Genomic DNA, 24881 nt, shown 5'->3' on the forward strand with positions numbered 1-24881 from the left:
GGGCAACACAGACTTTCAACTCCCCTCCAAAGATTTTCTATGGGGTTGAGATCTGGAGAATGGCTAGGCCACTCCAGGACCTTGAAATGCTTCTTCTGAGCCACTCCTTCGTTGCCCGGGCAGTGTGTTTGGGATCATTGTCATGCTGAAAGACCCAGCCACGTTTCATCTTCAATGCCCTTGCTGATGGAAGGAGGTTTTCACTAAAAATCTCACAATACATGGCCCCATTCATTCTTTCCTTTACACGGATCAGTCGTCCTGGTCCCTTTGCAGAAAAACAGCCCCAAAGCATGATGTTTCCACCCCCATGCTTCACAGTAGGTATGGCGTTCTTTGGATGCAACTCAGCATTCTTTGTCCTCCAAACACAACGAGTTGAGTTTTTACCAAAAAGTTATATTTTGGTTTCATCTGACCATATGACATTCTCCCAATCCTCTTCTGGATCATCCAAATGCACTCTAGCAAACTTCAGACGGGCCTGGACATGTACTGGCTTAAGCAGGGGGACACGTCTGGCACTGCAGGATTTGAATGCCTGGCGGCGTAGTGTGTTACTGATGGTAGGCTTTGTTACTTTGGTCCCAGCTCTCTGCAGGTCATTCACTAGGTCCCCCCGTGTGGTTCTGGGATTTTTGCTCACCGTTCTTGTGATCATTTTGACCCCACGGGGTGAGATCTTGCGTGGAGCCCCAGATCGAGGGAGATTATCAGTGGTCTTGTATGTCTTCCATTTCCTAATAATTGCTCCCACAGTTGATTTCTTCAAACCAAGCTGCTTACCTATTGCAGATTCAGTCTTCCCAGCCTGGTGCAGGTCTACAATTTTGTTTCTGGTGTCCTTTGACAGCTCTTTGGTCTTGGCCATAGTGGAGTTTGGAGTGTGACTGTTTGAGGTTGTGGACAGGTGTCTTTTATACTGATAACAAGTTCAAACAGGTGCCATTAATACAGGTAACGAGTGGAGGACAGAGGAGCCTCTTAAAGAAAAAGTTACAGGTCTGTGAGAGCCAGAAATCTTGCTTGTTTGTAGGTGACCAAATACTTATTTTCCACCATAATTTGCAAATAAATTCATTAAAAATCCTACAATGTGATTTTCTGGAGAAAAAAAATCTCAATTTGTCTGTCATAGTTGACGTGTACCTATGATGAAAATTACAGGCCTCTCTCATCTTTTTAAGTGGGAGAACTTGCACAATTGGTGGCTGACTAAATACTTTTTTCCCCCACTGTATTTAGTCATTAACAATTGAGGGTTTTTTTCTCAGAGAGGGAAAAAAGTTATTCACTTTTCCAGACAGCTACAGCTAATAATAGGTTAGCTAGTAGCTACTAGCTTCGTTAAGTTTTCGTAGCGGCGAGCTGAATAATTATAGCTGGTTAATCAGCATGGATATGCAAAAATGTCTGGGCACTGCCAAGAGCAACGGAGGACCACCATGACGAGTGCGATGCCGAGCTCACAGAGCAGCCTGCTGGCCCGACCACCGAGGTTGAGGAGCCTAGCAGCAAATGTAATACCCGCCCATCCTGCACGCTGCCTGTTGACCAACAAGATCTAGAAGGGGCCTAGCACCAACAGCACGAGGGTAACATCACAACAAGCACCTGCACTTCCGTTACCCCAGCCACTAGCACCTGACGACCTGTTGGATCTAACCAAAACTGAACCAGGGGAAGCAGCGTTTTATTGGTTCTTGCAAAGTGAAATCACAACCACAGATGGCAACAACAAATGGACCTCGCTCAGTGTTCTTCAAAGATACGTCGGGCCTTTGTCAGCAATGCCAACTGTGCTGTTGGCACTGAAACATGGATTTGGATTAACATTTGGGACATCTACAGCAACGTGCGAAAATTCCTTCACTCTGAAGAACGTATAGCAGTGAACACAGACGCAGCATGTTACATCAATAAAAAGCCCAGCTTGTCCAGCTGGCATTTGAGAGGGACCTAACAAGTAGATTTTGTCAGGAAGGAGAATGGAATCAAACTTCTCATGAGGTTCAACACCGCATGGAGGAGGCTGCAATTCGTCTAAATAGTCAGCTACAACCTTTATGGCTCTGGCCGCCATGCCAGAATTATAAATTCATTGGTTTTCCTTCACTGGTTGTTTGGCTGATAATAAAAAATAATGTATAGTCTTGCTTTTTGCTTCAATGCATCTTTTATATTTATCTGTGACTCTTAATGTCATTGCTTGCTTTTGCGGGTCTAATTTCTATTGATAGATATCTAGCTTTGCGTTCTTTGACGGGTATAGGGACAATGACCAATGTAGCCTATTGGTTGTGCTCTGAGGTGACAGCGCATCTAACGTTATCTTTTCATCATGCTGACTGGCAGTAGCCTTCTGTCCATGGTCCTGAATCAATGGTTACGGTGTGTGATGTTTTAATGAACGCATCTTGGGCTACCAGTCTTCGTGGGGCTTCTCTTCAACATCGCATGCTTTCTTGTGTGCAAAATAACAGTTGTTGTGTATATGGCTGCATTTCAGATAGGCCTACATTTTGTATGTAGGACCAAGGACCAATACTGTGTGTAGCCTACTAAAACAAGTAGGTAAACTTTCACTCTATCATTAATTTGCATTACACAGTCATTGTGTTATAGGCTACTGTAAAAGTGACGTCAATACTATGAAGACGACGCTGCCTACTTTTTCGTCCCCTCCCTGCTCTCTTGCTATTTTGTGTGTGTGTGTGTGTGTGTGTGTGTGTGTTGCGTTGTAAGAATCCTGTCGCGCTGATCTGTGCGTGTTGGTATTCACAAATTATGTGTAGGCCTACTGCAGTAATGGCAGCATTTTGGATATACATGCCGTAGTGGGGCACATATCTTGTGTTATTATATGAAGAGACGGTTGTTTGATGTGTACGGCTACATTTCAGGTATATTTTTGTACTTTTGAACAGTAGTAGGACTAATCTACCTTTATGTTATTATTATGCGTGTCATGCTGGAGCTGGGCCTGGATGTAGCTGTAGCCCAGGTGGATGTCCGGGATCTATCTGGCTCTTTCATGCAGATGGCTGTTATAACAGCCGTTGCATCCTGAGAGGTAACCAGGGTGAGTTTGTTGTTGTTATTGTTGGGCCTTGAGAGTGGGGGAGGGGGACTGCAATCTCTGCCTTAGTCTGCCTGCCCCTCTGAAGAAAAGTGGGCCTCACTCTCTCAAAATGGCTGTTGAACACATGTGAAAGGCACAGGGCAGGACTGGGAACTAGTTGGTCTTGTTGGGAGAATGAATGGCAGAGCACAGATGGAGGCAAGAGACTATAGTTAGCCTAGCCAAGACTTAATGGACTTTCAGTCACGTGTCTGTGAAGATGTAGGCCTATAGAGTATTGACACGGACAGTCTTACCATTTCTGTGGGTGATTTAGTAAGGGACTACTAATCTTGTTGGGAGATGGAGCCTACCATCTGAGAAGACTGTAACCCTTGAGTAATGAGATCTGTTCTCCACTACATAGATAGGCTACTTAGAGAGGAGATGCATTTTGTCATTATTTATCTATTTTTCTGTTGTCATCGTGTTCCTACATATTGAAACCAGATTAATTCATGATCATCCCCTCTTCTCCATTTTCTGCTTGACTGTGTTAATGTAGGCCAGCTTAAAGGGCTCCAGCATCAAAGTGAATGATTGGCTGCATTTAGTCATTCAGAGTCTGTTGCTCCACATAATTACTTTAGATGAGTGTAGTCCATCAGATGGTGACTTCCTAGTACTCTATCCTATGGTAATGTCTATTTTCTTCTTCTCTGCTCTAGCACAGTGAATATGATGGATGGAAGGTAAGCCCAGCTCTGTTGACCAGGGCAGCGCTGCTGCTTCCTTTTGTTCACTGTGTGGTGGGAGACAGCCACAACCACACATACAGACCCAGGACGACAAAGAGCAATGGATCCCATGCTAAATATAGCAGGTTCTTAGGTGCAGATGAATATGGTGTTGTTGATGTGAACCGGTCTGTGTGTGAGGGAGAGAGGAGTCCATGGCTGGGCCTGGGTTCTTTGCTGAGATGCGCATGCTTCAGGCCTTGATATACATAATCAACTTTCTGCAAAACAATAGGCAGGTTTCCATCATTTTGGGCTGCTGGTACAGAAATAGGGATGTTGAGCCCAAAAGAAGGAAGCCATAATGTTTTTTCAATAGGGAAGTGTTTACAAGTAGGGGGCCATTTTGGTCCCATATTGCTGACAGAAACAGTTTTTCTACATGTATTTTTATAGCCCGGAGATGGATCAGATGCAGAATTTACAATGTTATCAGCTAAATCAGCATTCTTTACTGGAAAGTGGGGGGATTGATCCTTTGTAGTCATCCCTAATTGTATCTTAGCGGTTAGTAGTCATAAGGAAGAATTATGATGTTGCTGGCATGATGATGTGAAGACATGGCATGGTGTTCTAACATAAAGCGCTTTATCATTGTCACGCCCTGACCTATAGAACTCTAGTTAGTTTGGTCAGGGTGTGAATATCATGTGTGTGTTGATTCTATGTTTGTATTTCTATGTTTGGCCGGGTGTGGTTCCCAATCAGAGGCAGCTGTCGCTCGTTGTCTCTGATTGGGGATCATACTTAGGCAGCCAGTTTTCCTGCTTGTTTTGTGCTCTGTGAGTTTGGCGTGCGTGCGTGCGTGTGCGTGCGTGCGTGCGTGCGTGCGTGCGTGGCCTTCCGACTGGCTGTGTTGTGGGATCTTGTTTTGTGCTCGGTGAGTTTGGCGTGTGTGTGTATAGCCTTCCGACGTCACGTTTCGTTTTTTATTGTTTGTTTGTTTTGTTATATGTTTATTATTTAATAAACATGTATGCATTTCACGCTGCGCCTTGGTCTGACCCGTCCTTCAACGACCGTGACACTCATATTGTCTGACATCCTGTTTCCTGGCTGGCCAGTGATGTCCTTGCCTGGGAACCCAGTGTTCCCAAGCTGCCGGCGGGACGGTAACTCGCCCTTTCAGCAGCACGAAGCAGGAAGTCAACTCTGTGTAGTCGAATGTGACCGCAACAGACCAGACCAGACCAGAGCACACAAGCTACACAGAGGGTAACATGGTAGAAACAATTATGGGAAGAAACCCACTTGAATTCTGTCTGCTTAACTGGCATTATCACTGACATCTCCCATTGACATCTACAGGCCGAAAGAGTTGATGGATGATGTAGGTCAAAGTCAAACACTTTCCAATTCATTTGGATTCCAATTAATTGGGCAAATAATGTCAGTAATAAGAAGATATGAAGAGATTTTGCAGGTCACTCCTAGATGTGAAAGTGGCCCCTATTTTCTTTCTCGCCACTCCTCGGTTGCTTGTTTCTGGCACATACATATTCACACCTAACAGTCCCAAACACTTGCGAGAGTTGGATTCAGTTCAGTGACTCAAGGTTTATGCTGTGAAGGTCCATAGAGAGAGAGTGTAGTGCAGTATGTGTGTACTGGCTTTATGCCCGGAGCAAGGTACTGTGGAAAGGCGTTTTACTGGCCAGATGAAATGAAGTTCAAAGAAGCCCACTGCAGTGTATGGAGAGTGTATGGCTCCACAAATCAACATGAAGGCCTAGCAGAGGTAGGTTATCTCCTGGCCTGTATAGAGCGGCTGTTCCATAAACATTGGGCCCCATCACACCAATATCCTCAGAGGCCCTGGATGGGGTGCATCTCAATAGTCTAAAATGACTTCCTCTCCTCATCTCCTCTCCTTCATCTGAGCAGATGTGTAATCAATAGGATGAGCAGCCTATTTAAGACTGTTGAGATGCACCCGTAGAGTCTGACTCGCTCTCCTGGTCCCAGAGCTGGAGCTTGAAAGTGATTTCCCATGGCTGCCACGGAGCCTTGGCCACGCTTCTCTCACACACACACACACACACACACACACACACATACTTGCCTGCCGGGCAATTCCACGGTAATGGAATTGCACTAAGACTCAGATTTTTCACCTAAAATGTATGCCAACCAACAACCATTGATTTCAAAGTTTAACAAACCATACAACTCTATGCACAAGGACTACTTTTAACAATTTTTTCTCTGAATTAAGATTCAACGATGTCTGCAGAAAGAATGGGGTGTCAGCTATGACATGACACATTGACTTCGAAAAAATCGCTTTTGGTTATTGAACTACAGTAAGTGAAGTGGATTTACACCTGGTAACAGAATTGCAGTAATGACATTTCATCATGGGTCCCTGATCTGTAGTACACAGAAATGCGTAATTATGGATATGAATGTCATTCTCTCCATGGTGATGTATCCTAAATAGTTACACAAAGTTATAAATATACAACATCCTCCTTTGCATATTTGGGTGTTATTCTACACACTGGCTATTATTTTAATCAGCTCTGCCCCCAGATAATACAAAATTTGGTTGGTCTAGACTGGACCAAATCTGAACCAATCATAGACATCTATGTTTCACAAGTTTGGACATCAGAGTAGAGTTCAGTAGAGTACAGTACATTATAGTGTACTTAACTCTAGTTTGCTCTACTGTGTACTGAACTCTACTGTAGTTAATAAATCCTGGTTCAGAATAAAGGTTCTGTTCCGAAACAGTATAGATCACTTTCATTTCCGGTTCTGATTCACTTTATCTAATAGTTGTCATCTTCCGTTTTTTTGGTTCTGTTCCCTGAACCGGTTCCAACCCCTAGGCGATTGCTTCTGTGTAGAGCCTAGGTGCTTGTTAAAAGGAGCAATTAACAATGAACTTCACATTGATGCTCATGGGTCCTGTTACAGGCTTTGGTTTTACCATTTATGTTTTGAGGTTGGACTTTAGCAAGTATAGCTCGTTAGCTCGTAGGGTGCACCGATTGGTGTCACCTCGTTAGTCAGTATGTGTTATATCTGTGCTGGTTGCCATCTCCTTGGTGGGAAGGTGTTTCACCTGTGCTGGCCCAGGTGCTATTTAAGAGTGGGTGGCCCAGTGCTCCAGTTGTCTTGAGAGATGTAGAGGGTCAACACCTTTTAGTTCGGCTCTCCCTATTTGATTTCTAGAAAAACATTCCTTTGTCTGATTTCCCAGATTCTTGTTTTGCTCCACCTTTTTGGTTTGATTCCTGTTTTTAAGTTTGGTGTGGGTTTTTCTTTTGTTTGCCTCTTCTTGATCAAATTTAGTGGGCACTCATGGTGGGTGTCTTCTTAGGTTCCAGTTGTTGTTGCTAGTCAACTTTCAGTGGACACCCTCATGAGTGTCTTTCAGAACCCCTCCTAAAACCCCGCCTTTTTCGTTTGGATTGTTGTCAGTGACTCTTTGTTAGGTCCCCCTTTTGTATGAGCATTTTTTGGTTTTCTTGCTGGGGAACGTAACAGTCCTTTTACATGGAAATGGCCTGCCTTCCCTCCGATTGTTTACTGCAGAGAGGAAGCACAGGACACCAGGGGAAATAGTAATGTGCAGCAGTGGTTTCAATAGTCCTCTTGAACAGTGCCTTTTGAGATTGGTGCCATCCTAGGGATAATCCACTTTACCGCAAAGTTTCCACAACCGTGAGAAGACCCGCTGTCTCAGTCTCACATGCACACAAACGCGCACACACACTATCATCAGTACCACCCCAAGGTGAGATGACCCTGTTTACAACAGAGCCAGTCTCCATGTAAAAGAGAAGAGGCCTGGGGGGTGATATAGAGGAGGGTGAAGTGAAGGACTCTGTCTGTGCTGCTGGACGGAGTCTGGCACTGCCATGTGGGTTGGGCTGTTGGGCTGGCACTGGATGCATTGTTCCCCCATCGCAGCCAGGGATTTCTCTTCCCAGCACTACAGGGACAGAGAAGAGGGAGGGAGGGTGAGGGGGGTAGTAGTGATAGTGATTAGCCAGGGCATCGAAAGGTCCTCTCAGAGGACCCTTACATTTTTGGAGTTCTGTTTTCTTTCTCTCCCCCTTTCTTGTAATGGAAACCAGGATGAGGAAAATCCAGGCCCTTAGAATCAGAGACGACTCCTGGCTATAGTCCAAGTCAGGCATTCTGGCGCTTGTCAGGGATTCTGTGAACTAAACCCTCACTGCAACTCTGCTCTCTGTTTCAGCTGTGGAGAGGTAACCTGAAGGTAAAGGATCTTGTGTTCTAGTGTTTACTCTACGTAGCATAAACTTTTATAACTAGCAATGTAAATACACTAAAAGTATCTGCTCATATTGTATTTGAACATCTCATTCCAAAATCATGGGCATTAATATGGAGTTGGTCCCCCCTTTGCTGCTATAACAGCCACCACTCTTCTTGGAAGGCTAGATGTTGGATCATTGCTGCGGAGACTTGCTTCCATTCAGCCACGATTATTAGTGAGATCGGGCACTGATGTTGGGCGATTAGGCCTGGCTCGCAGTCGGCATTACAATTCATCCCAAAGGTGTTCGATGGGGTTGAGGTCAGGGCTCTGTGCAGGCCAGTGAAGTTCTTCCACACCGATCTCGACAAACCATTTCTGTATGGACCTCGCTTTGTGCACTGGGGCATTGTCATGCTGAAACAGGAAAGGGCCTTCCCCAAACTGTTGCCACAAATTTGGAAGCACAGAATCGTCTAGAATGTCATTGTAAGCTGTATTGTTAAGATTTCCCTTCACTGGAACTAAGGGGCGAGCCCGACCCATGAAAAACAGCCCCAGAGCATTATTCCTCCTCCACCAAACTTTACAGTTGCCACTATGCATTGGGGCAGATGGTGTTCTCCTGGCATCCGCCAAACCCAGATTAGTCCGTCGGACTGCCAGATGGTGAAGTGTGATTAATCACTCCAGAGAATGCGTTTCCACTGCTCCAGAGTCCAATGGCGGCGAGCTTTACACCACTCCAGCCGACGCTTGGCATTGTGCATGGTGATCTTAGGCTTGTGTGCGGTTGCTCGGCCATGGAAACCCATCACGAAGCTCCCGACTAACAGTTCTTGTGCTGAAGTTGCTTCCAGAGGCAGTTTGGAACTCGGTAGTGAGTGTTGCAACCGAGGACAGACGATTTTTACACGCTTCAGCACTCGGCGGTCCCGTTCTGTGAGCTTGTGTGGCCTACCACTTTGTGGCTAAGCCGTTGTTGCTCCTAGACATTTCCACTTCACAATAACAGCACTAGCAGGGCAGAAATTTGATTAACTGACTTGTTGGATAGGTGGCATCCTATGACAGTGCCACGTTGAAAGTCACTGAGCTCTTCAGTACGGGCCATTCTACTGCCAATGTTTGTCTATGGCGATTACATAGCTGTGTGCTCGATTTTTATACACCTGTCAGCAACGGGTGTGGCTGAAATGGCTGAATCCACTAAATGAAGGGGTGTCCACTTACCTTTTGGTATCAAGTTCAACTCCAGGCGACAACCAGATGTTAGGGTACTGAGAGCCCATGTTAACGTGTAGCCTAGGTGTGAGCTCCCATAACAAGTTCTGAATTTGACATTACACTTAGCCCAGGGGTTTGAAACATACGTGTCCAGCTTGCTAATAATCCCCTAAATGAAAGCTAGACAGTTAGGGAGCAAAAATGATAGAGGACATTTTCATAGCAATGTTTTTGCAAATTTGGACGGCAGGGAAATATAACCAGTTTTCAGTGCGGCCCTACAGACCTCGTTGAAGACCGAAGGCGGCCCCCCGGGGAAAAATGAGTTTGAAACCCCTGGCCTAGCCTCTGAGAATCCGACAGAAGGTTTGCAACTGAATGTAGGCTAAACCAGGCTAACAGTTGTGGAATGGGGCATTTTTTGGAAGCTCCATCAAGCATGACAGACCATGGAGTGCATGATAGACCTTGGAGTGCATGTCAGCCAATGCTCAACATCCAGAGCGCAGTCAGACTGGTGGCAGATGGCCAGTCGGAAGGTCAATAGGTCACAGACTAGTATGTTGCATGATACTTCATGTTGGAGCCATTGATTTACAATGGGTCTAAGCTCAACATTTTGAAATGACTGAAATGGAGTGTTTGAACTTTTCCTTGATATTCATCTGACACATTTCTGTGCCTTTTGAAAAATTGTCCACACATTCGCTTTAGTAGTGGGTTAAATGGAATTCACAGGGGTTTGAATGCCATGAAAGGGATATCTGTTTATGTCAATGTCAAGTGAATCCCCATTACAAATCCATTCACTTATATCCATCATGTATTGTTTGCTGGTTATGAAAAACCAGTCCATCAATTGAGTAGTCCAAGGTCATCCAGACACATTGACCCCTCTTTGTCTCTACCAGGCTTAATTCTCGCAAGGTCCTTCAATTGTGTTAGAGAGGGAAAAAGGGACAGCTAAGCAAGCCCATGCTAAATGCATCACAGATCTTCATGTGCATAATCCTCCTTATTGACCAACAGCACCTTGCTTTGCTCTTGCTGCCTGGTTTATTTACCTCTCTCGAGCGCTTGCCCTGGTTTGGGGTGACTGGCTGGTTCTGGTTGATTTTCTGCTGCAGCTGTCACTCCCTCCATGTCCTTACCCAGCTGTTCCAGTAGCATCTCAGTCAGTCAGTCAGTCAGTGGTCTAGTTGGTCTCATAGACGGCCATTAGACTAATCTACCATGGCCTGATTAAGCTGGACACCAGTTTGTGCTCGTTGTATAGATTAGTGTGTGTGTGTGTGTGGTGCTCGTCCTCCCCCACTGCTTGGCACATGGATTCATGGCGTCTGTTAGCAGCAGCTTGGCCATACATCCTACTTTCTCTGGACTGGATGTGTGTAGGCCAATGTTTGGGTTCCTCCTTCAAGCCTGGTTGGCAAGACGTTTGTCCCTCTATGGCTCTTCTTTGGCTCTGGGAGAAAGAAACATACTTTGTTTTAGAAACTGGAAAGTGACACTGCAACTGTACATCCTGGCCTTGTAGTCTCTTGTTGGTGAGTTGGAATATAGGCTTATAATGTGATTCAAAATATGAAATTCTCCTACAGTGCTGGCATGTAAAGTTTCACCTTTTCATTCAAATGCCAACTGTTTAGTCTACAGACGTTATCGGGGTTGCCATGGTAATACAGGGGCCTAGCCTGGCGAGGTTGAGCAGAAAGGCGGAGTGGGGACGATGTCCATCTTTCACCCTGAGACACCCTCTTGGGCAAGGCCATGTCAAATCTTGTGGAACCATGTCAGTTTTCCCAATTATATTTCAATGGCTCTGGAGCTGTAGCCTTTTAGCCAGTAGTTGAATTGAGCCTAGGTGCTTTATTGTGATTGGAGCCTAGGTGATTTCTTCTCAGTAGAGCCTTGGTGATTGCTTCTGTGTAGAGCTTAGGTGCTTGTTAAAGGAGCAATTAACTGCGTATTACAGGAATATGGTAGCTTTGCTAACCTGCTCACACCCCCCTCCTTATCGCCCCCCAGGTGCTGACTGTTTTGGACCAGAGATGCAGGTCCCCCAACTTGGCGCTCCCCGGACCTGAAACTGGTGACGGGACTGAGGAGTGGACACAGACCAAAGACCCCCCTCGCTACAGCCAGCCGTGTTGCATGCAGCTGAAAAACAAGCTGAGGAAGAGAAAAATAAAGAGCATTGGATTCTCCCGCTCCATTCAGAGGACTGCCATCCATGTGGTGGTGTGATGAGACTGTGAGTCAGGAGAAACACAATCAGACGGGAGCAGCGTGATAGAGGGAGAGAAAGAAAGGCAATAAAGGTAGAGGAGTGAGGGTGCGAGGTGAGTGTCTAGGCACTCTCCTAACCCCTAGGTGGTAGCACCAGTCAGGGTAGCAGGATGACCAGCCTGTTCAGGCGCAGCAGCAGTAATGGAGGCTCCAGGGGAGGTGGAGGAGGAGGAGGGGGAGGCGGCGGTGGTTCTACCCCAGGAGAGCTTAACAACAGCCGGCCTAACCGACAGGTCCGGCGCCTGGAGTTCAACCAGGCCATGGAGGACTTCAAGATCATGTTCCCCACCATGGATTACGAGGTCATCGAGTGTGTCCTGCGTTCCAACAACGGGGCGGTGGACGCCACCATCGACCAGCTCCTCCAGATGAGTATCGATGGAGAGGGATCAGATGACAGCTCTGACTCCGATGACAGCATCCCACCAGAGGTCAGTCAGTGCAGGGTCGCTTACTCCCTTTGCTTGAAAAAAGCAATAAAAATGGCAATGGTACTGTTTGTCCATCTTGAGACGCCGTAGTGAAGATCCTTGCCAGCTGGTCGAGTACGCATCCTGGTATTCCGTCTGGAACCGTGGCCTTGTCAATGTTAACCTGTTTAAAGGTCTTCCTCACATCGGCTATATCTTAAAGAATATAAATTGGGCAACATAGATCTTGATCCAAGAAAGGGATGGATTTTTTTTTCTGCTGTAACCAAGAAGCTTGATCTTGCCGTCTAGCCACTTAGCTAGCAAGTTAGCAAACCAAATGCAAAGCTGTAGTCCTGAGCTGGATGTAATTTATTTGGCACATCTAAGATAGTTAACCTATAGTTAGTTATAAGCAGTAGCGTAGTACGCGCCGACGGTATGTCTAAATACCCCAGTATACAGTATATTGTCGAAGCTTAGCTCAAAATGATTTTTATTTAGGAAATACACTACCGGCCAATAGTGAAGAATAATAGTGAAGATATCAAAACTATGAAATAACATATGGAATCATGTAGTAACCAAAAAAGTGTTAAACAAATCAAAATATGTTATATTTGAGATTCTTCAAATATCCACCCTTTGCCTTGATGACAGCTTTGCACACTCCTGGCATTCTCTCAACCAGCTTCATGAGGTAGTCACCTGGAATGTATTTCAATTAACAGGTGTGCCGTCTTAAAAGTTAATTTGTGGAATTTCTTTCCTTCTTAATGCGTTTGAGCCAATCAGTTGTGTTGTGACAAGGTAGGGTGGGTATACAGAAGATAGCCCTATTTGGTAAAAGACCAAGTCCATATTATGGCAAGAACAGCTCAAATAAGCAAAGAGAAACGACAGCCATCATTACTTTAAGACATAAAGGTCAGTCAATACGGACATTTCAAGAAGTTTCTTCAAGTGCAGTCGCAAAACCAATCAACATCAACTGTTCAGAGGAGACTGTGTGAATCAGGCCTTCATGGTCGAATTGTTGCAAAGAAACCACTACTAAAGGACACCAATAAGAAGAAGAGACTTGCTTGGGCCAAGAAACACGAGCAATGGACATTAGACCGGTGGAAATGTGTCCTTTGGTCTGGAGTCCAAATTTGAGATTTTTGGTTCCAACCGCCGTGTCTTTGTGAGGCGTGGTGTGGGTGAACGGATGATCTCCGCATTTTGTATTTCCCACCGTAAAGCATGGAGGTGTTATGGTGTGGGGGTGCTTTGCTGGTGACACTGTCTGTGATTTATTTAGAATTAAAGGGACACTTAACCAGCATGGCTACCACAGCATTCTGCAGCGATACACCATCCCATCTGGTTTGGGCTTAGTGGGACGATAATTTGTTTTTCAACAGGATAATGACCCAACACACCTCCAGGCTGTGTAAGGGCTATTCTACCAAGAAGGAGAGTGATGGAGTGCTGCATCAGATGACCTGGCCTCCACAATCCCCCGACCTCAACCCAATTGAGATGGTTTGCAGAGTAAAGGAAAAGCAGCCAATAAGTGCTCAGCATATGTGGGAACTCCTTCAAGACTGTTGGAAAAGCATTCCAGGCGAAGCCGTCATCAAGGCAAAGGGTGGCTATTTGAAGAATCTCAAATATAAAATAAATTTAGATTTTTTTAACACCTTTTTTTGTTACTACATGATTCCATATGTGTTAATTCAGAGTTTTGATGTCTTCACTATTATTCTACAATGTAGAAAATAGTATAAATAAAGAAAAACCCTTGAATGAGTAGCTGTTCTAAAACCTTTGACCTGTAGTTTATGTTCCCAAGTATTCCCACGCATAAATAGAGAGGCATATCCCAAATGTAATCAAGTTTTGAAATGATTCAGTTTTTGTCAAAAACTGAGATGGGATTCTTGCGGTCAATTTGCAGTGTACAAATTATTTATAACTATGATCTGGCTCCCCAACCATCCGCTCAAGGAATAATTGGCCCACGGCTGAATGTAATTGGGGACCCCTGCGCCACATCCTCTGCTGGCCTACTGGCCTCTCTCCCTTCTGTTCTTGTTGTAGTCTAGGTATTAATCAATAATAAATAATGCATTGTGTACCACTACCACACATCAAAAATAAAGGAACTGCAACTCATCTTGTCTCACTAGAATATAAACAGTAAAGGCAGCCGTAATGCCTGAAAGTAGTGCTGTTTGTGTGCTCCAGTTATCTTATCAGAGACTAACCCAACCAGTTCCTCTCTTAAAACTGAAATGATTTATCTTACTGACATGACTGATTTTAAATGGGTAAATGTGTATTAATGTTATTGATTAGGAACATACTCTGTCTTGGTCTCCTCCATTCCCTGGGCCAGATTCTGGAGCGGACATTAGAACCGGACAGTTCCGACGAGGAACCGCCTCCCGTCTATTCACCGCCCACTTATGACATGCACATCTACGACAGGAAGTACCCAGAGGCCCCGCCCACTCCTCCACCAAGGTAAATTGTCATATTATCAGAGGAGGCTGGTAGGAAGAGCTATAGGAGGACAGGCTCATTGTAATGGCTGGAATGGAAAGAATTGAGTCAAACACGTTGTAACTTGTTTCCATGTGTTTGTGTTTGGTACCATTCCATTCCAGCTAATACAATGAGCCTGTCCTCTTATATCTCCTCCTCTGTACTATACTGTACAGTTCAACAGATCTACACAATGCCCGGAGAAGAGTTTAACCTATTAGTCGTCTGTCTATGGTAATCCTTTAATCCTGTATAGAATATGTGCATCTCGAACATGAACACTGATTACTTTATGAAAGGGAGGAAGGAAGGATGCATGTTTTTAAAAACCCAACAGGACCTTTTGTTCACATGCAGTCCCCTAGCCTGTACTCTTTAAAGCCCAGAGGAACAGAGGAAGTGGTCCTATGGGGCCCTGGGATTTACATGCTCTGAATTAGGAGCTGGGATCTGTGGATATCACAGCTGACCACATGCTCTTATTGTTAGTCATGGCTCCACCTGGTGGCCGTTTTAAGAACTGCAATGCTGTCGCCAGCTGGTGTGTTTGTGTAATTGGTGCCTGTGTATCACTGGACCAGTTAATAACAAACCTCCATGTAATTGAATTTGCTTCAAGCCCAAGTGTCCATGATTTTTTTATTCAAGACCATGTCCACATTTCTTCTGCTTCACACCACCAGCTGAGAGATTCACAGTTATTGGCTTCTTGGACTGTACAAAGTAATGTATTAAATGTGGTGATTGCTGCTCAAAGGTGATTTTATTTATTGTAAAGACAAACAGACATTCATTATTTGTGTTTTCATGCATTGCTTACTTTTCACAGCATCAGTACACAATGTATGATGTGTGCATTTAGTTTTATTCTAGTATGACATGGCATATGCATCTATAATCATATTTAATAATAATAATATTATTATTATTATTTAGTTTTATTCTAGTATGACATGGCATATGCATCTATCTAGTCTGACCCTAACCTTTTGACCCTTGTCTGACTTAGGTTCGAGGCTCAGCCACCTCCAGGTCACCGGCAGGTCCGCAGCTACAGGAACTGGAATCCGCCGTTGCTTGGCAACCTGCCAGATGATTTCCTGCGGATCTTGCCACAGCAACTGGACAGTATACAGGTACACAGTGGATGTGAAGAAAACCACACACACACAATAAAACATTAGCAGTATGACTTCATCATGAACAGCTGCTTACAGAAATCAATAGCAACTAAATTCAACGTCTCTTTCTCCTCTCCTCCTCACAGAGCAGTCTGTCCCAGCCTGTTTCTTCCTCCTCCTCTTTGTCCTCCATCGCCCAGCGGACGGCCCAGGGAGGTGTCTCCAGGCCAGGGGCTGGTGGAGCCCTAGGGACCCCTGGAGGGCCAGGCGGTGCCGGGGGCGCGGAGGGGGAAGGCACGGAGCAGGAGCGTAAACTGAAACAGTACCTGGATGATGAGCGCATTGCCCTGTTCCTCCAGAACGAGGAGTTCATGAGGGAGCTGCAGCGCAACCGCGAGTTTCTCGTCGCCCTGGAGAGAGGTGTGTGTCATGCACAGATAGGCATACATGGTCACCTCCATGATATACTTTTAACACACTGAATACATGTTCAGGACACAGTAGGCTAGTACAGTAGTCAAGTTTATGCTTTCTACGGAGCAAGTCAGCCACTGTTGAAAATGCTCCTCTCTCTTTCATGCTATGTTAGTTGCAACGTCCCTTGTGTAGTATCTCATGATGCTTCATCCTACAATAGTATAAATTTGGGAACCATGTGCCACTTTCATAAAGGTTTCTTAACAATAGTGCACATTAGATGCTGCTGTTTGTCACATATTGCATCATAACATCCAGCTCTCTCTGTTTTAGATCGCTTGAAGTATGAATCAAAGAAATCCAAGTCCAATCATTCATCTGCTTACATGGAGAATTCCACAGCAGGTAGATATCATTCATAAGCTTCAACAGTAAAGGTGGGTGTGCATGTGTTTGCGCATGTGTGTGTGCATTCTTATTCAAACACACAATAGGCCTACTCATTTCAATGACTTGGGGTTGTTTTGATCACTGTAACATGTCCCATATCTAGCCACCGATCTTTATCGCTTGCTACCACTGGGTATGGCGAAAGCTTCTCCAAGTAGTTGTTGACACGATAAATAGCTTTCTCTGGACTGATTCATTTAGTATTTTATTAGGATCCCCAATTAGCCGCTGCCAGAAAACAAAACACAACAAATAATATACATAACACTACATAATACAAAATATACAGTGGGGAGAACAAGTATTTGATACACTGCCGATTTTGCAGGTTTTCCTACTTACAAAGCATGTAGGTACACTTCAACTGTGAGAGACAGAATCTAAAACAAAAATCCAGAAAATCACATTGTATGATTTTTAAGTAATTAATTTGCATTTTATTGCATGACATAAGTATTTGATCACCTACCAACCAGTAAGAATTCCGGCTCTCACAGACCTGTTAGTTTTTCTTTAAGAAGCCCTCCTGTTCTCCACTCATTACCTGTATTAACTGCACCTGTTTTAACTCGTTACCTGTATAAAAGACACCTGTCCACACACTCAATCAAACAGACTCCAACCTCTCCACAATGGCCAAGAACAGAGAGCTGTGTAAGGACATCAGGGATAAAATTGTAGACCTGCACTGGGATGGGCTACAGGACAATAGGCAAGCAGCTTGGAGAGAAGGCAACAACTGTTGGCACAATTATTAGAAAATGGAAGAAGTTCAAGATGACGGTCAATCAACCTCGGTCTGGGGCTCCATGCAAGATCTCACCTCGTGGGGCATCAATGATCATGAGGAAGGTGAGGGATCAGCCCAGAACTACACGGCAGGACCTGGTCAATGACCTGAAGAGAGCTGGGACCACAGTCTCAAAGAAAACCATTAGTAGCACACTACGCCGTCATGGATTAAAATCCTGCAGCGCACGCAAGGTCCCCCTGCTCAAGCCAGCGCATGTCCAGGCCAGTCTGAAGTTTGCCAATGACCATCTGGATGATCCAGAGGAGGAATGGGAGAAGGTAATGTGGTATGATGAGACAAAAATAGAGCTTTTTGGTCTAAACTCCACTCGCCGTGTTTGGAGGAAGAAGAAGGATGAGTACAACCCCAAGAACACCATCCCAACCGTGAAGCATGGAGGTGGAAACATCATTCTTTGGGGATGCTTTTCTGCAAAGGGGACAGGACGACTGCACTGTATTGAGGGGAGGATGGATGGGGCCATGAATCGCGAGATCTTGGCCAACAACCTCCTTCCCTCAGTAAGAGCATTGAAGATGGGTCGTGGCTGGGTCTTCCAGCATGACAACGACCCGAAACACACAGCCAGGGCAACTAAGGAGTGGCTCCGTGAGAAGCATCTCAAGGTCCTGGAGTGGCCTAGCCAGTCTCCAGACCTGAACCCAATAGAAAATCTTTGGAGGGAGCTGAAAGTCCGTATTGCCCAGCGACAGCCCCGAAACCTGAAGGATCTGGAGAAGGTCTGTATGGAGGAGTGGGCCAAAATCCCTGCTGCAGTGTGTGCAAACTTGGTCAAGACCTACAGGAAACGTATGATCTCTGTAATTGCAAACAAAGGTTTCTGTACCAAATATTAAGTTCTGCTTTTCTGATGTATCAAATACTTATGTCATGCAATAAAATGCAAATTAATTACTTAAAAATCATACAATGTGATTTTATAGATTTTTGTTTTAGATTCCGTCTCTCACAGTTGAAGTGTACCTATGATAAAAATTACAGACCTCTACATGCTTTGTAAGTAGGAAAACCTGCAAAATCGGCAGTGTATCAAATACTTGTTCTCCCCACTGTATATTTTTTAAATGTCTGTCTCTTCACAGTCCCCGTCGTTCTGTAAGGTTTTCTTTTATCTGGTTTTTAAATATGGTTTTATTGCTAGCTTGATAGCAATAGATCCAAGATATGGTTTGGGGTTGACTGGGTGATTTGGCCCAAAAACTATGCATTTAGTTTGAGATATTGCTATTCTTGGGCAGCGGAATGACCTTTGCCTCCCTTCAGTCCTGAGGGCACACACCGTCTTCTAGGCTTAAATTTAAAATGTGGCAGACAGGAGCAAACACGTATTCCTCTATCAACTTCAGCAATTTACCATCCATGTTGTCGGTACTGGATGGCTTGTCCTTATTTATAGATGGCAACAATTTTTTCACCTCTTCCACACCATCTTTGCGGAACTCAAAACTACAGTGCTTGACTTGCAGTATTTTGTCCGTTATGCATGAATATGAGGGCTCAGCGTTTGTTGTTTGCATGTAATGCCTACGTTTGCAAATCTTGTTAACAAAAAAGTTATTGAAGTGGTTGGCAATATCAAAGGGTTTTGTTATGAACAAGCCATCTGCCTCAATGACGGTTGGAGCTGAGTTAGCTTTTTTTGCCTAGAATTTCATTTAAGGTACTCCAGAGCATTTTACTATCATTCTTTATATCATTTATCTTTGTTCCATAGTAAAAAAAAAAAAGTTTAGTTTAGATTCCATAAAGTCTTAAAGTGCCCGGATAATTTTTTCTACGAGGACTATAGTCACCAATTAAGACTGTACATGGTGAAATAAAAAATGGTTGAAATAAATTGTTGGTTCACTACTCAGGTTCATTATCATTTGCGCATGTGTGTTCCTGTGTTTGTACAGTATGTGTGAGCACATGTTGTTTTGGTGTGTGTGTGCATAATATGTTTATGTTAGTGTGTTTTACGACTTCTCTCTTTGTTTCAGGAGAGCGCTGTGCATCAGGGTCGATAGAGGCTTGTACTGCTGTGTCAGATGATGCCATGTTCAGAGACAAACTCAAACACATGGGCAAATGTAAGGCATCCTCTACCGGCAGGCCACTCAATACACATTATTACCATCCCCTGTGTCTCTCTAGCAATGGCCAGTTAACTAACTCAATCAAGAGAACAGCATACTTAGGCAAACCCTTTTTACAATCCTTTGTTCCGGTAATTTATTTTGTGATGATACTGTTGTCGTCTCTCATACCTAGCAACAAGAAAGAAGCTGTTTGAAATCGCCAGATCATTCTCTGACAAGACTAAGAGAAGAAAGTTAAAAAGAAGAACGCTCCTGAAGCACCAGTCGTATCCTTCATTAACAGTCAATTCTAATTTCCCATCAGAAACATTGGACAATGATGGCTTTTTATAGAACTCAATGTTCAAGTATTCAGACCCCATGACTTTTTCTCTATTTTGTTAGGTTACAGCCTTATTTAATCAATTTCAGAATAAGGCTGTAACGTAACAAGATGTGGAAAAAGTCAAGAGGTCTGAATACTTTCCGAATGCACTGTATGTATCAATATCCAGTTCTTTAGGTTTTTCCCTTGACCATAGCCCCTCTAAGACTGGGCACAGCCAACTCCACAGCCAACCTCCTGGAGGATGTGGAGGGAAGCCCAGAAGATGGCCAGCCCAGAAGATCAGACACTCAGGAAGACAATGTGCCACACAAGGAGCCGTTGTCATGGTGAAAACCTGTGTTCTTCCCTGTTGGGAATTGTATGGCTTTACTCTGTGTAACTACTATAACTGCTCTAATCAACCATTATTAGGGGGAGGGGGGTTGTTGAAATCAGGGGCGTCACTTTGGTTTTAGAAGTGGGGGGGGACATAATATATATATATTTTTTTTATCCAGTCGGATAAACACTCCAAACAGCCTACCTGACCGCTTGGAGGCATCCGCATGTTCCTAAAGCACACCGTTGCCTTGTTTTGTATCATATTTCAATGATAAAACTGGGGGAGACAAAAATGCAATTTCAGAATGTGTAAATTTCGCCATTGAATGTAGGGCCCCTGGTTGAAATAAATCCTTTGTTTATAATAATAATAATAATATGCCATTTTACAGACGCTTTTATCCAAAGCGACTTACAGTCATGCGTGTATAATTTTTTTTGTGTATGCGTGGTCCCAGGGATCGAACCCACTACCCTGGCGTTACAAGCGCCATGCTCTACCAGCTGAGCTATAGATGGGCGTTTTGACTGTAATCTGACAAACATGTCACCTCCATTTCAGATCCTCCAAGGCTGCACCACATCAGTGTTTCCATGGTGACAGCAGAATGACCCATGGCTGGTGGCCAAGTAATACTTTGGCTCCTCCCTCCCCTAACACAGACCAGCCAATCCCAGGCCCAGAATGACCTGGGACCACCCCCTCGCCCAGGAGGAGAAGAAGCAGACTGCTATCCACACACCACCTCTCCTTAACTCTGACTGTTCATAACCGCATTGGATTACCATTATAATCTCTGTATCATAACTCTTAGTTAATATATGATTTCATATGTAAAGGGCAGATGCATTAGTCTTTTGACTGTTCTGTATTTTTTTGTATCAGCTCCCTTTAATCCCCATTGCTGAAGGCATGGCAGCCTTGGTGATGATGATCTTACCAAATGGACTCATCTAGTGTTACCAGTCGAATCTCTCTTATATGGCTGGGATAGGTCACTCCAGAGCCAAAGTGTGCACAAGCACCTCTGAAATGTCCCATAATAAACCATGTTCACTCCCAGTACCCATTTGTTGCTATGCCCATTTGGTCACAGTTTTAAACAGACAGTAACCAGTGATGATGTTGCACGTTTTTAAACAACACCTCAACTAGAATCACAGCTCAATCCAAGTTCAATCCCATTGTTCCTTTTTCCTGAAAGTTCAGGACACAGAAACAACTTGTAAACAGAGAACCTAACATTACATTCAACATTACAGTCGACCCCACCTTGTAAATCTGGAGTTGCCTTGGGGCAATTTGACGAGATGATATCATCAGATCTGTGTGCGTCAGTCAAGGGGTTGTTATTCAAGTTGCCCTGCTCACATGTCAATAAACCCTTCTGCTGCACCCCCCTATATCAAAGAGGCATTCCAACCTGTCAAAATAGTCACTTGTTCCTAGCGGGTCATATTTCATCCCATATTGTTGTGTCAGTGTAGCTAAATGCCAAGCGTTCCCTTTAATCCCATTTCAGGAACTCTGACAAACTTCTTAAGATTTCATTTGAACTGAAATATCCCTCAAGCTACACTGACTGCCATATATACAGTTGAAGTTGGAAGTTTACATACACCTTAGCCAAATACATTTAAACTCAGTTTTTCACAATTCCTGATATTTAATCCTAGTAAAAATTCCCTGTTTTAGGTCAGTTAGGATCACCACTTTATTTTAAGAATGTGAAATGTCAGAATAATAGTAGAGAATGATTTCTTTCAGATTTTATTTCTTTCATCACATTCCCAGTGGGTCAGAAGTTTACATACACTCAATTAGTATTTGGTAGCATTGCCTTTAAATTGTTTAACTTGGGTCAAACGTTTCGGGTAGCCTTCCACAAGCTTCCCACAATAAGTTGGGTGAATTTTGGCCCATTCCTCCTGACAGAGCTGGTGTAACTGAGTCAGGTTTGTAGGCCTCCTTGCTCGCACATGCTTTTTTAGTTTTGCCCACAAAATTGTCTATAGGATTGAGGTCAGGGCTTTGTGATGGCCACTCCAATACCTTGACCTTGTTGTCCTTAAGCCATTTTGGCACAACTTTGGAAGTATGCTTGTGGTCATTGTCCATTTGGAAGACCCATTTGCGACCAAGCTTTAACTTCCTGACTGATGTCTTGAGATGTTGCCTCAATATATCCACATAATTTTCCTTCCTCGTGATGCCATCTATTTTGTGAAGTACACCAGTCCCTCCGGAAGCAAAGCACCCCCACAGCATGATGCTGCCACCCCCGTGCTTCACGGTTGGGATGGTGTTCTTCGGTTGCAAGCCACCCCCTTTTTCCTCCAAACATAACGACGGTCATTATGGCCAAACAGTTATATTTTTGTTTCATTAGACCAGAGGACATTTCTCCAAAAAGTACGATATTTGTCCCCATGTGCAGTTGCAAACCGTAGTCTGGCTTTTTTATGGAGGTTTTGGAGCAGTGGCTTCTTCCTTGCTAAGCGGCCTTTCAGGTTATGTCGATATAGGACTCGTTTTACTGTGGATATAGATACCTTTGTACCTGTTTCCTCCAGCATCTTCTCAAGGTCCTTTGCTCTTGTTCTGGGATTGAATTGCACTTTTCACACCAAAGTACGTTCATCTCTAGGATACAGAACGCGTCTCCTTCCTGAGCGGTATGACGGCTGCGTGGTCCCATGGTGTTTATACTTGCATACTATTGTTTGTACAGATGAACGTGGTACCTTCAGGCGTTTCGAAATTGCTCCCAAAGATTAACCAGACTTGTGGAGGTCTACAATTTTTTTTCTGAGGTCTTGGCTGATTTCTTTTGATTTTCCTATGATGTCAAGCAAAGAGGCACTGAGTTTGAAGGTAGGCCTTGAAATACATCCACAGGTACACCTCCAATTGACTCAAATGATGTCAATTAGCCTATCAGAAGCTTCTAAAGCCATGACATTTTCTGGAATTTTCCAAGCTGTTTAAAGGCACAGTCAACGTAGTGTATGTAAACTTCTGACCCACTGGAATTGTGATACAGTGAATTATAAGTGAAATAATCTGTCTGTAAACAATTGTTGGAAAAATTACTTGTGTGATGCACAAAGTAGATGTCCTAACCGACTTGCCAAAACTATAGTTTGTTAACAAGACAATTGTGGAGTGGTTGAAAAACAAGTTTTAATGACTCCAACCTAAGTGTATGTAAACTTCCGACTTCAACTGTATCTACTCTCATGTCTTTTTCAATACAGCATTTATATTCTAACCCAATCTTGTTGAGAGTAAGGAGGGGTGCATATTGCTGAATTCCAGTATTATTAATAAGTACACAATAATATAACTATACAATATGCCAGTGATATGTGCACATTGTTGATAAACATGTTTTGTTATGTGGTGTATTGGGAATTGAACCGCTTGTAATGTGAAGTGTTGGGTATGGAGCAAGCAGAGCAGAACATGATATGGATGATGCCTCTGTGAGGACTGGCATTGATCTTGATTAAAGATGCTGTTGGATGTATCGGTAGAAAAGAGAAGGCTGATGATGACCTGTGCTGTGATATGAGCTTCAACAGACAGTCGAGGTAGATTTAAAATCAACCCTTTGAGCCACTAGCTGATTCGCAAGGTTTCACGTTGATCCGTCAATTTCCCAACTATTGGAAATTATTACCGGCTGCAGTCTGATTCTGAAGCCTTCTACCCGAAGTGTGCTCTTTGCTCACAATCGTTAAAAAGGAAGGGACCAACTGGTGTAGGAAATATGGTGGCAACTCCCTCCTCCATGCTTATAAGAATCCAATGTTTTACAATTGATTCGTAAGAGTGAGCAAGCCAAGTGCACTTTGGGGAGAAGGGTGGGGAATTGGAACACACCAATTCATCCACTCTAACTTCTAAAATGGATTTACATGTAAATAGTTGATTTGCTACCTCTCAAATTATGATGTATCCACGATTGAAAAGTATTGAAACTTACGTTTTTACTATTGAAATTTAAGATGGTTCAAATCAAATCACCCATTTACAAATTTTCCTTGATTCAGGAATTATACATGTTTTAACCCCTTCTCTGTCAGGGATGTTGACATTGGTGATAGGTCTGTTTGTTGTACATACGGAGAAAGTTAAAGTATTGATTGTGTGAAGGGAGGCTGAAACCGACCCTTTCAGTGTTCCTTTTGAAGTCTGTTGATGTTATGGATTGGGTTTGGAATTTTGTTCCTTAGACAATTTCTGTGTGTTGTAATTTTCTTGTTTGTTAGTTTTGCTCTCAGCACTTCTCATACAGGTCTTCACAAACTCTCTAAAAATATTTGCCAATAAAAGGAGTTTATTGCCCATTCCATAATGAAAAAGATTTGCCACACTGCCATAATGTTACCCAATCATTTGTACTGTTATTAAACAACAGATAGGGGGCACCATTATCAAGCTTACTCAAACTGCCATCAGACTATCAATTTACCTTCATTGTTACTGTCATGCTATTCACACATATCTATATAGGTATTTAAAATGGGCTTTTATAAAAAATATATATATAGCTCTTACTGTACCAGACTGTTTCAAATGTCACCCTATGATATTGGAGTGCTTTCATTTATTTCCATAGAAGACATTCTAACTCATATCTGCAGCAACCGAGGGAGCATCAATGACAAGACGCAGGTTATGTTTGTTTACAAAAGCCTGTGACGTTTCACCCACGGACCAGTCAGCAGGTCTATGTCTGTCTATTCCAACATTACATGATATCAGTTAGTCACCAAGTGCTTGCACTCCATTG

General features: G+C 43.7%; 1 protein-coding gene across 2 annotated transcripts in view; it reads left to right on the forward strand.

Moving 5' to 3' along the window:
• LOC121558061 (CUE domain-containing protein 1) overlaps positions 1 to 21743 on the forward strand; it is a 34662-nt gene extending 12919 nt beyond the window's left edge. For both annotated transcript variants that reach the window (XM_041871548.2, XM_041871551.2), the window contains exons 2-10: positions 11348 to 12039; positions 14402 to 14529; positions 15560 to 15686; positions 15818 to 16091; positions 16422 to 16493; positions 19335 to 19424; positions 19606 to 19699; positions 19965 to 20087; positions 20645 to 21743. In XM_041871548.2, coding sequence (XP_041727482.2) covers positions 11719 to 12039; positions 14402 to 14529; positions 15560 to 15686; positions 15818 to 16091; positions 16422 to 16493; positions 19335 to 19424; positions 19606 to 19699; positions 19965 to 20087; position 20645 — 1230 coding nt within the window. In that variant the 5' untranslated portion in view covers positions 11348 to 11718 and the 3' untranslated portion in view covers positions 20646 to 21743. The remainder of the gene's footprint in view (positions 1 to 11347; positions 12040 to 14401; positions 14530 to 15559; positions 15687 to 15817; positions 16092 to 16421; positions 16494 to 19334; positions 19425 to 19605; positions 19700 to 19964; positions 20088 to 20644) is intronic.
• Positions 21744 to 24881: the final 3138 nt, after the last annotated feature.

The sequence above is a fragment of the Coregonus clupeaformis genome, chromosome 5, assembly GCF_020615455.1.
Source record: "Coregonus clupeaformis isolate EN_2021a chromosome 5, ASM2061545v1, whole genome shotgun sequence".
Classification (NCBI taxonomy): Eukaryota; Metazoa; Chordata; class Actinopteri; order Salmoniformes; family Salmonidae; genus Coregonus; species Coregonus clupeaformis.